The 15234-nt window shown below is 31.3% G+C and overlaps 3 protein-coding genes across 4 annotated transcripts; all 3 read left to right on the top strand.

Moving 5' to 3' along the window:
• Positions 1 to 583: 583 nt before the first annotated feature.
• On the top strand, positions 584 to 4366 carry LOC122584720 (protein trichome birefringence-like 33). Of its 2 annotated transcripts, none has more exons than XM_043756769.1 (6): positions 584 to 897; positions 1576 to 1795; positions 2892 to 3063; positions 3165 to 3364; positions 3505 to 3663; positions 3865 to 4366. In XM_043756769.1, exons 1-6 carry the CDS (start codon positions 708 to 710, stop codon positions 4202 to 4204), a joined length of 1281 nt encoding a protein of 426 aa, XP_043612704.1. In that variant the 5' UTR covers positions 584 to 707; the 3' UTR covers positions 4205 to 4366. The 2 variants fall into 2 exon arrangements, with proteins under 2 accessions (XP_043612704.1, XP_043612705.1); XM_043756770.1 differs by having other exon boundaries at positions 731 to 897; positions 1581 to 1795.
• A 1186-nt stretch (positions 4367 to 5552) lies between these two features.
• LOC122610584 (protein trichome birefringence-like 33) lies at positions 5553 to 10061 on the top strand. The gene is made up of 6 exons (XM_043783563.1): positions 5553 to 5748; positions 5823 to 6030; positions 8554 to 8725; positions 8846 to 9045; positions 9185 to 9343; positions 9463 to 10061. The coding sequence occupies exons 1-6, from the start codon at positions 5574 to 5576 to the stop codon at positions 9800 to 9802; spliced, it is 1254 nt and encodes a 417-aa protein (XP_043639498.1). The 5' UTR covers positions 5553 to 5573; the 3' UTR covers positions 9803 to 10061.
• Positions 10062 to 11297: 1236 nt separating this feature from the next.
• Positions 11298 to 15007, top strand: LOC122586041 (protein trichome birefringence-like 33). Its single transcript, XM_043758154.1, has 6 exons — positions 11298 to 11493; positions 12018 to 12237; positions 13504 to 13675; positions 13779 to 13978; positions 14058 to 14216; positions 14665 to 15007. The coding sequence occupies exons 1-6, from the start codon at positions 11298 to 11300 to the stop codon at positions 15002 to 15004; spliced, it is 1287 nt and encodes a 428-aa protein (XP_043614089.1). The 3' UTR covers positions 15005 to 15007.
• The last annotated feature ends 227 nt before the right edge of the window (positions 15008 to 15234 follow it).

Below are 15234 nucleotides of genomic sequence, written 5' to 3'. Positions count from 1 at the left end.
ATTATTGAATATCAACACCAACTTACATAAGATTAGAAAGGAGTAATATATTTGATATGTACCAAGAGGTTGGGATTGATTTATGAATGACATTTAATAATAATGTTTAATTTAATTGGCAACAATAATTTTACTTGCAAATAATTAGTTGTCGATAAAAATAAAAGCAATGTACTTCGACAAAAGAAAACTATTACTAAAAAAATAGTCTCGTTTAGATATATGATATTAGGGATGTAACTTCAGTCCGCAAATATTTAAAAGTTTATAAAATAAAAGCATCTAAAAAGATAGTTGGAAAAAAAAAGAGTCTTCATCCTAAAATTAATTAAGCTTTAAACACGAGCATCCAATTGTCATTTATACCCATAATCGCACAACAATTCTCTCACTAAATAGTATGAGAAATGAATAATGGGTCCTATTTGACCTTAGATTAAGAAAGTTGAAATACAACCTAAACATAATTATCAAACAAAACCTATATCCAAAGCATCATCGTCATTATAACAACTACTATATATTATTAAAAAAATGTGATTTGTATCATTACTACTGTTATTGTTGTGATTGTTATTGAAAGGCATGCAACATATTATAAAGTTATAAACACGCATCTGTTTCATTATACCAAATTTCAACCGGCCAACAAATAGAATTAGACATTGTATACACTCTATAATTCAAGAAAAAAAAAAGGGGGTAATATGAAGCCACCTCCACCTTCTTCATCATCTTCAACCTCCAATCTTATAAGAAAAGCTCGGTTATCTCCCTATCTTTTCACTTTGTTAGCCTTCGTTCTATTTGTCACCATCCTCTATGGTCAAGACCTCGGTTGCATCCTCGGACAACTTGATCTTGATATTAGCCAAATTCAACCACCTTCAACTCCAAGTATGTTTCTTCTTCTTAATTCTCACAATGCATCGATCTTTAAGAGACAAAAAAAAAAAAAAAACACAAGTTTTTGTCAACATTTGAAAGATGTACATTTGCATTTTGCAATGCAAAGATGGTGCTAATTTCATTGAATTGGTCTCTCATATAGGAGAGGCTTAATAACAAATGCTAATAGTGTGTTACTTTATGTGTCTAAAATGTCATGGACCAATATGTTCTTTTACGTCCATAACATGTTGACATACGTCTACATTGTATGACAAAACCAATTAGATTAGCCTGTATAGCTAGTTACTTATGTTCGAAACGACATTTCTTAAAGGTTTTTTTTTTTTTTTTTTTTTTTTTTTTTTTTTTTTTTTTGTGATACAATACAAAAAATAATCATTGTTATAAGTCTGAATAATCTTTAATCTACGTACGTAGTCTCAAACAATATGTCATGGAGCGGTATGTTTTTCTAGTTTTTCAATTGGTTTCGTTATATATACAAAACGAATTGTTAAGTAGTAACTTGATAGAAAAAATATGCGCCACAAAACAGATGTCAACATGTTATGGACGTAAAATAACATACTAGTCCATGACAAAACAGACGTATGTCATGGACCAGTATGCATTTCTAGTTCCTTACATTATATTTTGGTTCATTAAATATTTGGTGATAACTAGAGAAGCATTACAAGAAGCTACCATTTACAAAAAGCGAAGTGAGGGAGAATGGGTGTGATTATTTTAGTGGACAGTGGGTTTGGGATCCACTGAACAGGCCATTGTATCAAGAATCAGAATGTCCGTACATACAGCCACAACTGACGTGTCAGGAACACGGCCGTCCTGACCGGGACTATCAGTTCTGGAGATGGCAACCTCATGGTTGTTCTCTTCCAAGGTTAGTCTTTTTTAGAATAACTTAAAGTTTATATATATAGAAATGTAATTATTTTGTAGATATATACTGTAAATTAAATGTTTTAGGACATGTTTGTTTATATCATTCTTATAAGATCATCGGTGAATTTTCTGTATTCTGTTATTTTTATTGCCTGTAAAATATATTTTATCATCTATGTTACTTGTTTGTTGTCTTTGAATTTCATTTATGAATTTTACTATATGTTACTCAATATTCAATTTTTCTAAGTATGTTCAGGTCTATCAAATTAATTAATATTGTAAAAGGGAATGTAGTTAGTTTAATTTGTTTTATGCTGCTGACAATTCTGTACGTACAACAAATCATGATCTAATTACCACCAAACATTACATCTCTGTTAGTTTTAATCTTCCGAAAACATAAATGAAAATACATCCGATAATGAGCAGGCAAATAAATAGATGGGAAGTGATATTTGTATCATTAAGTATCAAATTTATACTTGTATATTGTTGTAAATTAATAAAAAAATGATGGTACAAATATCATTTTCCAAATAGATAAACAAAAGACCTCGTGATCTTTATTTCATACAAATACTAGTTATTATATACTAATGTTAAAATCAATATTTCAATTGGGGTTAGATCAACGGTTCTACCAACTCTTGAATCTGACTGACATCCACAAAATTATTTACCAGTTATTAATATAATATAATAGTAAGTCAACTATGTAATCCTTTTCTCCCATATATAAATATATAAATATTTAATTAAGTATAAGTACTACACTCGGAAAAACATAAAGTGGTGAATAGTGACAGGCTTGCCATGTATTGTAGATCAAATGTTCGATCAATTTAATTTAATTCTAGACCTCCTATATATACTTGTTGAATGCACTTTTTTAAGTTATTGTATATGTATTTTATCTGCAAGGTAGTTGTTATATGTGTTATATGTAGTAGTGTGCATTTTTGGTATTTGCATATTAGAAACTAGGATAACTAAGATACAACTAACAAATTAAAGCTGATGGTATGATATTCTAGCCAGTTTAGTTTAACATTCTAACAAAGAAGTTTAATTTTGTGACAATGTTGACCCAGCTTCAATGCATCACTTATGTTGGAAACATTACGAAATAAGAAGATGATGTTCGTTGGAGACTCTTTAAATAGGGGCCAATATGTATCGATGGTGTGTCTTCTCCATTCGCTCATCCCTGACAATGCTAAATCCATGGAAACTTTTGGTTCTTTGACTGTTTTTACAATGAAGGTAACATTTTTTGCTTGTTGAGATCGATATATTAAACTCTCAACGGGTCTAATTACTTAAAATAATGTCAACTGAATTATCATGGTTATTCATTGTTGTAGGATTATAATGCAACAATTGAATTCTATTGGGCTCCTTTTTTGCTTGAATCAAACTCGGATGATGCTATCATACATCGTGTTTCTGATAGAGTTGTAAGAAGAGGATCCATTAACAAACACGGAAAGCATTGGAAAGGAGTTGATATTATGGTTTTCAATACTTACCTTTGGTGGATGACTGGCCTTGATATGAAAATCTTGTAATTACCGCATTTTACTTACTCTTTTTGTTTGAACTACTTAAGCATATATATTTCTTGGCTAGAATATATATCACGACAAGCTTCTAAGCAAAAGTTCATAGTTACAAGTAATTAAAAGCTATATTTTGTGAATGTAGGCAAGGATCGTTTGATGATGAAGAGAAAGAGATAGTAGAAGTGTCGACGGAGGATGCTTATAGAATGGGGATCAAGAGTATGTTAAGATGGGCAAGGAAAAATATGGATCCTAAGAAAACAAGACTTTTCTTCACGAGCATGTCTCCTTCTCATCAAAAGTTCGTTTTTTCCCTCTTTCTCAACATATAAACTAAAATAAAATGTTCATGCTTAGTTTCCTCATAATTTTTTGTGTTTTTTCAATTACAAAAACATGGATATGTGTTTATTATGTACTTTCAATTGTATTTTACTTTTAGACTAAGATTTTGTATAAAGACATTATTCTCAATGGTTTCTTTATGGTGAAATATGTGTAGGAGTCAAGATTGGGGAGCCGAAGCAGGTGGAAACTGTTACAACCAAACAGAAATGATTGCGGATCCAAAGTATTGGGGAACCGATTGTAGGAAAAGCATAATGGGAGTACTTGGAGACGTATTCAGGAAATCAAGGTTTCCCGTAACGTTTCTAAATATCACACAACTCTCACTTTACCGAAAAGATGCCCATACTTCGATCTATAAGAAACAATGGAGTCCATTGACACCCGAACAAATAGCCAATCCCACGAGCTATGCCGATTGTGTGCATTGGTGTTTGCCTGGGCTTCAAGATACATGGAATGAGCTCTTATTTGCCAAGCTCTTTTATCCTTGATATATAGTGTTTGTTTGAAATTGAGATTATGTATAATTGTATAAATGCATCTCAAAAAGGGGGAAAAATATGAGAGGTAAAGAATATTTCCATGGGAAGTTTGAACTGGACTTGTAAATGAGATTCAATTGATTGGGCCAAATTTTTGAAAGCTCTTACTTACCATGGTCCATGGGCCGGTTTAACAATCCGTATTGGAGAATGTAATTAACAAGTAAAATGACATGATTTAAGATAAAGAGCTTTAGTCTCAATATGACATAAACTAAGCTAAGTAATAAAGTTAGGTGATTTATGATTATTTATAAAATAGTTAGAAATAAGGAAACTCATCAAAAGAAAATGAGGAAGTAACTCTTTTTTCTCAATAATAGAATGACTTTAATTTCACAATTATAAAAAAAAAAAAAAACTAGTTTATCAATTTGAACCATTATAAAGAAGTAAACCACCACATTTAATTAGCTATTGAGATGATATTTACCCCTTTATTTGTTTGAAGCTGATTAAAATCTCTTTCTTGTGTCGTAAACTAAATAATCAATTTACTAAGAAATGAATATTAAAGTTCTATATCTAGCTCTGCGCTAAACATGGGTGTCAGTACATGTACTGAAATATAACCACATACACTAATGTTGTTAAGCTAACTATTTTTTTTAATCTTTCTTTCAAATATTTTTTTTTTAGAACATTTACATTACTATGACATAATCCTAATATCCTAATCTTAGATATACTTATATTATTTTAAAATAACAAAATTTCTTATTATAAGCTATTAACTACAGATTATTACCAATGATATTTAGTTCAAGTTTTAGATATAACAAATAACTATATTAAAAAAAAAAACTATATCAGAGGACAATCTCTGACAAAATATATAATTATACAATTAACTAACCATTATCTCACTATAATCCTAAAAAAAGAGTACAACTTTGTACAACTTCTATCAATATGATACTCCCAAGATCTTTGTTTCATTAAATTTAATGAAAAGTGCTAAGTTGACCGATAGTTAATTAGAAAAACCATCGTTCTCACCTGATCATGTTCAAGTTAATACTTTAACTTTTTAACCCACTCCCCTTTTTATTTTTATCTTTTTTTGTCCTTTTTCAGCAAAAACAATGAAACGCATATATATTCCATTTCCATAAAAAAAAAAAAAAAAACATTGAAGTCATTTATTCATTATTTAATAAATTAATTAATAACAAATTCAACGACTGTCGCTATTATCATCATTATTATATATACTTACAAACTTTGGTTTATACAATCTCGTATTTGTATATATACACATTCAATTAATAAACATACAACGCTCATTCAACTACGATCCAAATCAAAGAAAACGACTATGAAGTTATCTTCATCATCTCCTCCCATTTCCAATAAAACAACTTCACTCTCACATTATCTTTCCATATTGTTACTCATTTTCTTCTTTGCTATCTTTTTTTACGTTCAAGATATCGCGTCTCTTTTCAGACGCGATATCATCCCGAACACCAACCCATTGCCATTAACCACCGGTAAGTTTTCTCTCCTTGAAATCGTCGAAAAAGTTTACGAATTATTAAAACTTTATTTTTGTTTTTGTTATTAGAGAACGGTAATTACAAGGAGTTGCAACATACAGAAAATGTGTGTGACATATTTAGTGGAAAATGGGTATGGGATCCAATGAACCGGCCGTTGTATCAAGAACCGGAATGTCCATATATTCAACCGCAGCTGACGTGTCAGGAACATGACCGGCCGGACCGGGATTATCAGTTTTGGAGATGGCAGCCACATGGTTGTTCTTTACCTAGGTAAATCTATTTGCTAATCCGTTTCCGTTAATTTTTATTTTACTGTTACTAATTATAATTATTTTGCTTAGTTGTCCTTGGAGAATATCTGAATTGAATATAATCCGTATAGTCAACATTTTGAAAATTATTATTAGGATATATGGTATATTTCGTTGGGAAAAAACGTGCAAGGATGTGTGAGGCACTTTGAGAATTATTTGTGTTTTATATCCATAAATTTTTTTAAAAATTTGTTACTGTTAGTTTAAAATTTAAATCATATAAAATAAAAATTTTTTTTGGGATTCAGCAAAGTATAAAGTAATTACATCATATACACGGGGGCCAATATGTCATAAGGACCACGTCAAATTAATCTTCCTACAACCTATGTGTTCGGGTTAATAATCGATATGTTATAATTAGCAAGTAGCAACTGTCTTCGAACTTTTTACAACTCGTATGTTTATAAGGGTTGTTTCGAATTTACGTATCTTATAGAATCTTTCGTTCATTTTATAACTAGGACACTACGGTAACTTAGCGAGTTATCGTTAATTAGTCACCTCAAAACTAAGGTGGAATGGTTGGATAAGAAAACAATAACTGAAAGTGTATTGTTTGAAGAAGTTAAAAGGATTGAAAATTTAAAAGAATAAAAACAATACATTGAGATGTTAAATTTCCTAGTTTATATGATACGAAAACCCTATAGTTTGTAGGTCTTATCCTTTATCCCACCACAAAGAGCCACCAGCCAATTAGTCCATAATTTGACAAACAAAAAGAATTAATAGATGATGGGAATGAAAAGTTTAAAGATTGTCAAAGCAACGCTCTTAACTAATTTACTAAAAATAGATCTTAAGATTGCATTTTATTCTTTGTTTACTAAAATAGATCTTAAGATTGTTTTTTATTGTCTTTTTGTCCGTATTGACATTTACTTATTTTTATCTTTTCTAGTTAAAAGGTGGAATGGTTGGAATGGTTGGATAAGAAAACAATAACTGAAAGTATAAGCTTGTACTTTACTAGTTATAAGGATTGAAAGTTTAAAAAGTTCAATGATTGTACATTGAGTTTTTAATTAAAATTTTAAAAAGTATCATAATTGTACATTAAGCTTTAAACTATTCACAAGCATTTCCTTTTACTATTTATAAACATTTCCTTTAATAAAATATATAATATAATAATGAGATTTGCTAACTAGTACCCTAGGACACTAGTTATGGTGCATTTAATGAAGTTAAAATTTTCTTAAATTATCAAAAATTACATTAAATGTTCATTAATTTAACTTGATAATTACCATTTTTTTATGAATCATAAATAACTAATTAAATATTTAAGGAAAATTTGACTTTATTAAATGCACCATAACTAATGCCCCAGGGGCACTAGTTAGCAAATCCCATAAAATATATAAATAAGGAAAATTTGACTTTCTTTAATGTAATTTTTGATAATTTAAGGAAAATTTGACTTTATTTAATGTAATTTTTGATAATTTAAGGAAAATTTGACTTTATTAAATGCACCATAACTAATGTCCCAGAGGCACTAGTTAGCACTTATTAAATGCACCATTTTTTTCATGAGATTTTTTTAAAATTTGTTGAGTTTTTTTTGAATTGGTATATAAATATTATTGCCTAGTAGAAATATGATCAGGTGGTTTCATTGGTGTCATTATGATACTTCAGTCGTCCATAATTAGTCCAAAATAAAATAATCATTATAACTAATAATAATGATAATTATTATTATCCTCATGACCCGTCACTTACCATTTAAATATAGATAAAAATACAATATATTTTAATAAATAAGATGGATAAAGTAGATGGAAATAGAAATAGAGAAAATAACACATTCCATTAATATTATTAAAATAAAAATACATTTGATAAAAAAAAAACATTATCCTAATTAAAAAAGACATGAATTTAAAATACATAATATGAATGAATAATATAAAAGTTAATTAAAGGTTTCAGAGGCCTGTGACGAACCACAAAGTGCACAAATAACAAATGAACTTGGCCTGGGTCAATTGTTTAAGTCCTTTAAGCCCAATAGTGGTCGTCTTTGGTATAGCTAAATGGGGCATGGAAAGAAAGGCCAATTCCATTCAGTTTAAAATTGGTTGGGTCATTAAAAAGTAAAGGCCCTAGTAAATGGTAAAATCTTCCTCACCATTGGTAGTTTTGAATGAGATATAGCCATATAGGCGGCCCATTCTCAAATAAATAAAATGCTACAAACTTATGTAACCTTATTTTTAGGCTTAACTGAACTTAGCTTGCATCAAAAGTTTGATTATCAGGAATTGTCCCCGTAGTTTATCGAGCCCCAAATTAAGCTGTAACAACAGATTAGGTCGTTAATCATGCCATTAGAATGATTGGTACTTTTTGAGATGTTTGTAAAATCTTTTCAAATTATATTATACGAGTATATAGTACTTAAATTATGCAAATACAAATTAATACTATGTGCTTATACTTGTATCTGTGACAACTATTAATGATACAGATTCAATGCATCACTGATGCTGGAAACATTAAGAAATAAAAGGATGATGTACGTTGGAGATTCCTTAAATCGGGGTCAATATGTATCGATGGTGTGCCTTCTCCATTCCCTCATTCCCGATCATGCTAAATCCATGGAAACTTTTGGGTCTCTCACCGTCTTTACTGCCAAGGTAAACATCATTACACCAGAATTGGCCTCATCATTTAACGAAAATGTTAACTAGTATCAAGGATTTCAATATTTGTGATTTATATGGTCGGTTAAAGATTGAGTTTCTTATTAATTATAGGATTACAATGCAACCATAGAATTCTACTGGGCGCCGTTTTTACTTGAATCAAACTCAGATGATGCTGTCGTACATCGTATTTCAGATAGGGTTGTACGAAAAGGTTCCATTAACAAGCATGGAAAACACTGGCAAGGGGTTGATATTATTGTTTTCAATACTTACCTATGGTGGATGACAGGCGTTGACTTCAAGATCCTGTAATTTTCTTTCTCTTTAACTACTCTTAGACTTAAATCAGCTTTCATTAGTCTTGTAAAAGTAGTGATCATTAGCACAAAGTCATGTGATCTATTAGTATTTACGGTTAGTCAATAACTGTTTTGGGGGAAACTGCAGGCATGGATCGTTTAACGACAAAGAGAAAAAAATAGTACAAATGTCGACAGAGGATGCTTATAGAATGGCAATGAACAGCATGTTGAAATGGACAAAGAAGAATATGGATCCTAAGAAAACAAAGGTCTTCTTCACCAGCATGTCTCCATCTCATCAAAAGTTAGTTTTTTTTTTTTTTTTCCCTAGATTAAATGTAAAAAAAAAAATTCACTTTAAATTTTGATAAAAGAAATTAGTATTGAAATTGTATTCTGAATGTTATTTGGTTTTATGTACAGGGGCATTGAATGGGGAGGAAAACCAAATGAGAATTGCTACAACCAAACACGACCAATTGAGGATCCAAACTACTGGGGTTCAGACTCAAGTAAAAGCATAATGAAAGTAATCGTAGACGTGTTCACGAAACAGAACTTTCCCATAACATTTCTAAATATCACACAACTCTCTCTATACCGAAAAGATGCCCATACGTCAATCTACAAGAAGCAATGGAGCCCTTTGACACCTGAACAAATAGCCAACCCAGTTAGCTATGCAGATTGTACACATTGGTGTTTGCCTGGGCTTCAAGATACATGGAATGAGCTCTTATTTGCAAAGCTCTTTTCTCCTTGATAAGCCAAATTAGTATAAAATTCATTCATATTCTTTGTTGCACATATTATTGATGTCTTAATTTGAAGGTACTTTTGTGTAGTCGAATTTAAAAAGTCCAAGAAAAATAGCTGGACTCCAAACAATAGCATTTTTTAAGGGCCGTTTGGTTCAAAATTTTTAAGGGGTTGTTTGGTTCAAAGATTTTTTGACCCATCAGCCGTATAAGTTTGTTCAATGAGGATGCACTTTAATTCAAAGTTATGAAGTTATGACCGAACGAATGATCATCCATTATTATATATTCTTTCCAGTTAGTATACTTCAATAGCTACCGAGGCCTTTGGCCAACTAATATCAAATGACAGATAAAATGTGATCATTAAGAAATCATTATCCAACTAACACATAATTATTTATTAACACCAACATTAATATAATATATATGATACTTAATTAAGTCGAAATAATCCAACCATTCTGCTCTATAGCAAAAAGAATGAAAATAATACAGAGTAAGATTTTGAAGTAATACTACTCCGTTTTAGAGAGGTCAACATTCTGATCTCTGGTGACAGATCGAGGTCAAGGGTTCAATTATCATCCTATGCAAAAGGCTGAAAGTCCTTTCTATCATTTAGGTAGAACTTGGAAGCAACATCTCTACCTTGGTAGGCTGCATACATCATAACCTCCTCATATACCGTCGATGTATTGGGCTTAAAACCTGTATAAGGTGGCAATGAGCAGTTTCTTTATACTACTCTAAAGGGGAAGCATTTAAATTTAGCTCGCCATTCACCATCAATTATCTATGCCAAACAAGCTGTGATTCATAAAGATATCATTATTCAACTAATACGATTAATTATTATTGAATATCCAACACCAACTTAATTACGTACACAAGATCAATCTTGAAGGACTAATGTTTTGATATCAAGAGGTTGGATTGATTTGTACATGAAATTTAGTAAGTAGTACTATTGTTTAATCGGCAACAATTTTACTTAAAAAGAAATAGCACTTACAAAAAAAACTAGTCTCATTTTAGATATACTATATTGCGAATGTAAGCTTTAGACTCAAAAAACTCTTATCCTTTAAAAGGAATATTGAAAAATAAAATAAAATTAAGCCTTAACTTTAGTCATGAACCTGCTTTCCAACAACAACTTCAGTTTGATTACTTTTGTCAAATATACCTATAAAGCTATAAATAATCGCTTTACACTTTACAATTTACACGAATTATTGAAGTATGACAAATGAACTATGGGTCCTTTTTGATTTTAAATGAAGAAAATTGATATAAATTAACAAACAAAACTTAATCCACTATATATATCATTGTCATAACTACTACAGTATTATTAAAAGATGTGGTTTGTATATATTGTTAAGGACATGCAACATCTATCATTTAAACATGCATTTGTTTCATGATACCAAGAGTTAATCACCAATAAAATTTAGACATCGATCACAATCTATAATTCAAGAAAAAGAAGGTAATATGAAGCCACCTCCTACATCTTCATCTTCTCCAACCTCCGATCTTGTAAGAAAAGCTCGGTTATCTCCATATCTTTTTACTTCGTTAGCCTTCTTTCTATTTATCGTCACTACTCTCTATGGTCGAGACGACCTCAATTGCATCCTCAGACAATGTGATCTTGATATTAGCCCAAATCAACCACTTTCAACTCCAAGTATGTTTAATTTCTTCTTCTCAAAGTTATGCATCTCTAAGAAAAAAACCAAGTTTTTGTCAGCATTTGAAAGGTATAAATGCATTTGCAACATATCTAATGCGAAAAGTGTGTGTTAGTTTACGTCTCCAATTACATGTCATGGACAGGCAAATATGTTCTTTCACGTCCATAACAACATGTTGACATTCGTATGTTTCGTATAACAAAAAACCAATAAACTTTGCTAAGAAAAGGGAAATGATAGTGCTACAACAAAAATTAGACATCTACAACAATACCTGCATTATTCAGTTGTATTCTGTGCATTATAGTTAATTATACGTTTGTTGTAGATAGCTAATAATTCAATCATATGAATATCACTTCCCCTAAGAAAATGTCACTGTGGCTGTGTGGCACATATATTAATGATTTTTCAATCAAGTAGTTAGTTAATTAAGTTACAATTAATTGTTTAGTTTTTTTTTTCCCTTCTAATTTATTAAGTTTTTGGGGTTCATTATATATTTGGTGATAACTAGAGAAGCATTACAAGAAGCTACCATTTACAAAAATCGAAGAGAGGGAGAATGGATGTGATTATTTCAGTGGACAGTGGGTTTGGGATCCATTGAATCGGCCGTTGTATCAAGAATCGGAATGTCCGTACATACTGCCACAGTTTACGTGTCAGGAGCACGGCCGACCTGACCAGGACTACCAATTTTGGAGATGGCAACCCCATGGTTGTTCTCTACCAAGGTAAAATCTCCCTAAGAATAATTTAAAGTTTATATATATAGAAAGGTTGTTCTGTAGATATATGTTTTTATTAGGACTCATGTTTGTTATTTTTAATTTTTTTGCTCGTTAAATAAAATATTATGAAATGATCGATCATCGGTCTCTTTTCTGTATTACTCGTTATTTTCTGTTTGAACCTTCTAAAGTATGACAAACATAAGTTATGTCCTTTAAGAGTATGACAAACATAAGATATCTCTTACAAAATGTATTTTGGTTCCGTATGTTAATTATCCAATTTGCATACTTTTCATAGTGTACACGTTTACGATGATTGATACTAGATGGTTATAGTTTAAATAAAACAAATATCATGAAATTATTCATGTATAAATTTTATCATGATGCAATATAATATTTATTTTATTTTTAAACTTATACGTTTTACAATAACTAGCCTTTGTTAACATATATAAACAAATTTAAACTGTTTGAAGTTAAACAACCCCTTAAAGAAACAACTCCTATGTGGTCCCCTCGCCTAAAAGGAAGTCCCCTCAAAATGATGGAGTGAGACTTTTTGGAAGTAGCCCCCTTGAAAGTTGGTCAATTGTGTTGTATCCCCGCCAAGGTTGCGGAACTTGGGAACCAGGCGATTGGATTAGCGAGGGGGAAGACATGATTTTTTTAAAATCGGATCGGTGGATAGTGAGTTTTTTATGTATAAAATAAAAGTTTTTGAAATTACATATAACAAAAATTAAAAAAAAAAAGGTTTGACTTTGGTTGACCGATCCGATCCAGCCGAGTCTTGACCGATCCGGCCGATTTTTGACCAAGTTGACCCGAGTCTTACACCTTGGCCGATTTTCAGTCCGAGTCTCACAAACTCGTATCGCCAGAAGGCCGATACACAAGTTGATTCTCAAGACCCGGCTGTATCGGACGAGTTTTACAACCATGCTCCCACCTGGCCGTTTGACTCAAACAAACAAGAAAAAAGAAGATGAAATATTTTGGATGAGAATGGGCTTTTTTTTTTTTGCTAAGTTAATATAGAGAGCAACTTAGGGCAACTTTTAGACGATATCGTCTCATTTCAGACAGTCTTAAAATTTTTAAATAAAAAAAAAAAAAAGAGAGAATAATAACGACGATCAATGGTTCTAAGCTAGAAGAAACAATAAAATTACATCGCGTTTTTATGATAACAAACTAAGAAACTCATGCATCGCATGGGCCTGTTATCTTAATTATTTGATTTTATGACGATTCATGACCCAGCTTCAATGCATCGCTAATGTTGGAAAATTTACGAAATAAGAAGATGATGTTCGTTGGGGACTCCTTAAATCGGGGCCAATATGTATCGATGGTGTGCCTTCTCCATTCGCTCATCCCTGACAATGCTAAATCCATGGAAACTTTGGGTTCCTTGTCCGTTTTTACAATGAAGGTAACACCGAATACACGTAGAGATGGATTAAACTCTCAATGTTTGGCGGGTTTAACTACTTTAAAATATGACATTTATCATGATTATTCATTGTTATTTGTAGGATTACAATGCTACGATTGAATTCTATTGGGCTCCATTTTTGCTTGAATCAAACTCCGATGATCCAATCATACATCGTGTTATTGATAAAGTTGTACGAAAAGGATCCATTAACAAGCATGGGAAGCATTGGAAAGGAGCTGATATAATGGTCTTCAATACTTACCTATGGTGGATGACTGGCCACGATATGAAGATTTTGTAATTACTAATCTTTTTCTGAAGCAGAAGTTAATTTTGAATTGGATAAAACCGTAATAAGTTAATTTTGTGAATGTAGGAAAGGATCGTTTGATGACAAAGAGAAAGAGATAGTAGAAATGTCGACGGAGGATGCTTATAGAATGGGGATTAAGAGTATGTTAAGATGGGCAAAAAAAAATATGGATCCTAAAAAAACACGTCTATTCTTCACTAGCACGTCTCCTCTCCATCTAAAGTTAGTTTTCTTTTCCTTCTCCCTCTATATAAAAACAAAAAATTGCATATCGAATCTCAGTTCTTACATTTATAGAAGTGAATTATTAAGAGTGTTTTTCGAAAATCCTGAGTTTCATCTCAGACATGCGTGGTTCGAGCTCCGCATACCGCCTACTTAGATGTTAATGTGGTGTATTGAATGCTAACTGCTAACTATCAACTACTTATTCATTGTTAAAAAAATAAAATAATATAAAATAAATTTTCCTCATAGTTTAATGTTTTATATAACGAGCATAAATAATACATTACACAAGTTGTAAAATTACTCTATAGAAAGAATTGTTGTTTGTTTCTACATTTCTTCGATTACAAAAACAAGGATGCGATTGCATTTTTCTTTTTAGACAAAGATTTTACATGAAAACTTCATTCCCAATGGTTTCTTAATGCTAAAATTTGTGTAGGAGCCAAGATTGGGGAGCCGAAGCAGGTGACAATTGTTACAACCAAACCAAAATGATTGCGGATCCATACTATTGGGGAACAGACTCAAGCAAAAGCATGATGGGAATACTCGGAGACGAATTCAGGAAATCAAATTTTCCGGTAACATTACTAAATATCACACAACTCTCACTTTACCGAAAAGATGCCCACACTTCGATCTATAAGAAACAATATATTCCATTGACACCCGAACAAATAGCCAACCCCAAGAGCTACGCCGATTGTGTGCATTGGTGTTTACCTGGGCTTCAAGATACATGGAATGAGCTCTTATTTGCTAAGCTCTTTTATCCTTGATATATATATAGTGTTTGTTTTTGGGTTTGTGTCTAAATGCATCTGAAAGGGAAAAAAAATGAAAGGTAAAGAATATTTTCTAGGAAAGTTTGAACCGGAATTGTAATTTGTAAATGATATTCAATGGATTGGGCCAAAATTTTAAGGCCTATTTTTGATCATGGGTTTAATAATAGGCGGGCTTTTTCACGGCTCTCCGTGCAGAAACTTAACTATTTAATGCACACTAT

The sequence above is a fragment of the Erigeron canadensis genome, chromosome 1 (genome assembly GCF_010389155.1).
Source record: "Erigeron canadensis isolate Cc75 chromosome 1, C_canadensis_v1, whole genome shotgun sequence".
Lineage (NCBI taxonomy): Eukaryota > Viridiplantae > Streptophyta > Magnoliopsida > Asterales > Asteraceae > Erigeron > Erigeron canadensis.
Note: the sequence above shows the minus strand (reverse complement) of the source record. Positions and strands in the feature narration are given on the sequence as shown.

Bases quoted from the DNA above. Each gene is read 5' to 3' on its own strand.
- LOC122584720 (XM_043756769.1), top strand. From the start codon at position 708: ATGAAGCCACCTCCACCTTCTTCATCATCTTCAACCTCCAATCTTATA. The intron at 3,064-3,164 runs GTAACATTTTTT...TCATTGTTGTAG, and splicing joins TGACTGTTTTTACAATGAAG to GATTATAATGCAACAATTGA. The intron at 3,365-3,504 runs GTAATTACCGCA...TTGTGAATGTAG, and splicing joins GGCCTTGATATGAAAATCTT to GCAAGGATCGTTTGATGATG.
- LOC122610584 (XM_043783563.1), top strand. From the start codon at position 5,574: ATGAAGTTATCTTCATCATCTCCTCCCATTTCCAATAAAACAACTTCA. The intron at 6,031-8,553 runs GTAAATCTATTT...TTAATGATACAG, and splicing joins CATGGTTGTTCTTTACCTAG to ATTCAATGCATCACTGATGC. The intron at 9,046-9,184 runs GTAATTTTCTTT...GGGAAACTGCAG, and splicing joins GGCGTTGACTTCAAGATCCT to GCATGGATCGTTTAACGACA.
- LOC122586041 (XM_043758154.1), top strand. From the start codon at position 11,298: ATGAAGCCACCTCCTACATCTTCATCTTCTCCAACCTCCGATCTTGTA. The intron at 13,676-13,778 runs GTAACACCGAAT...TGTTATTTGTAG, and splicing joins TGTCCGTTTTTACAATGAAG to GATTACAATGCTACGATTGA. The intron at 13,979-14,057 runs GTAATTACTAAT...TTGTGAATGTAG, and splicing joins GGCCACGATATGAAGATTTT to GAAAGGATCGTTTGATGACA.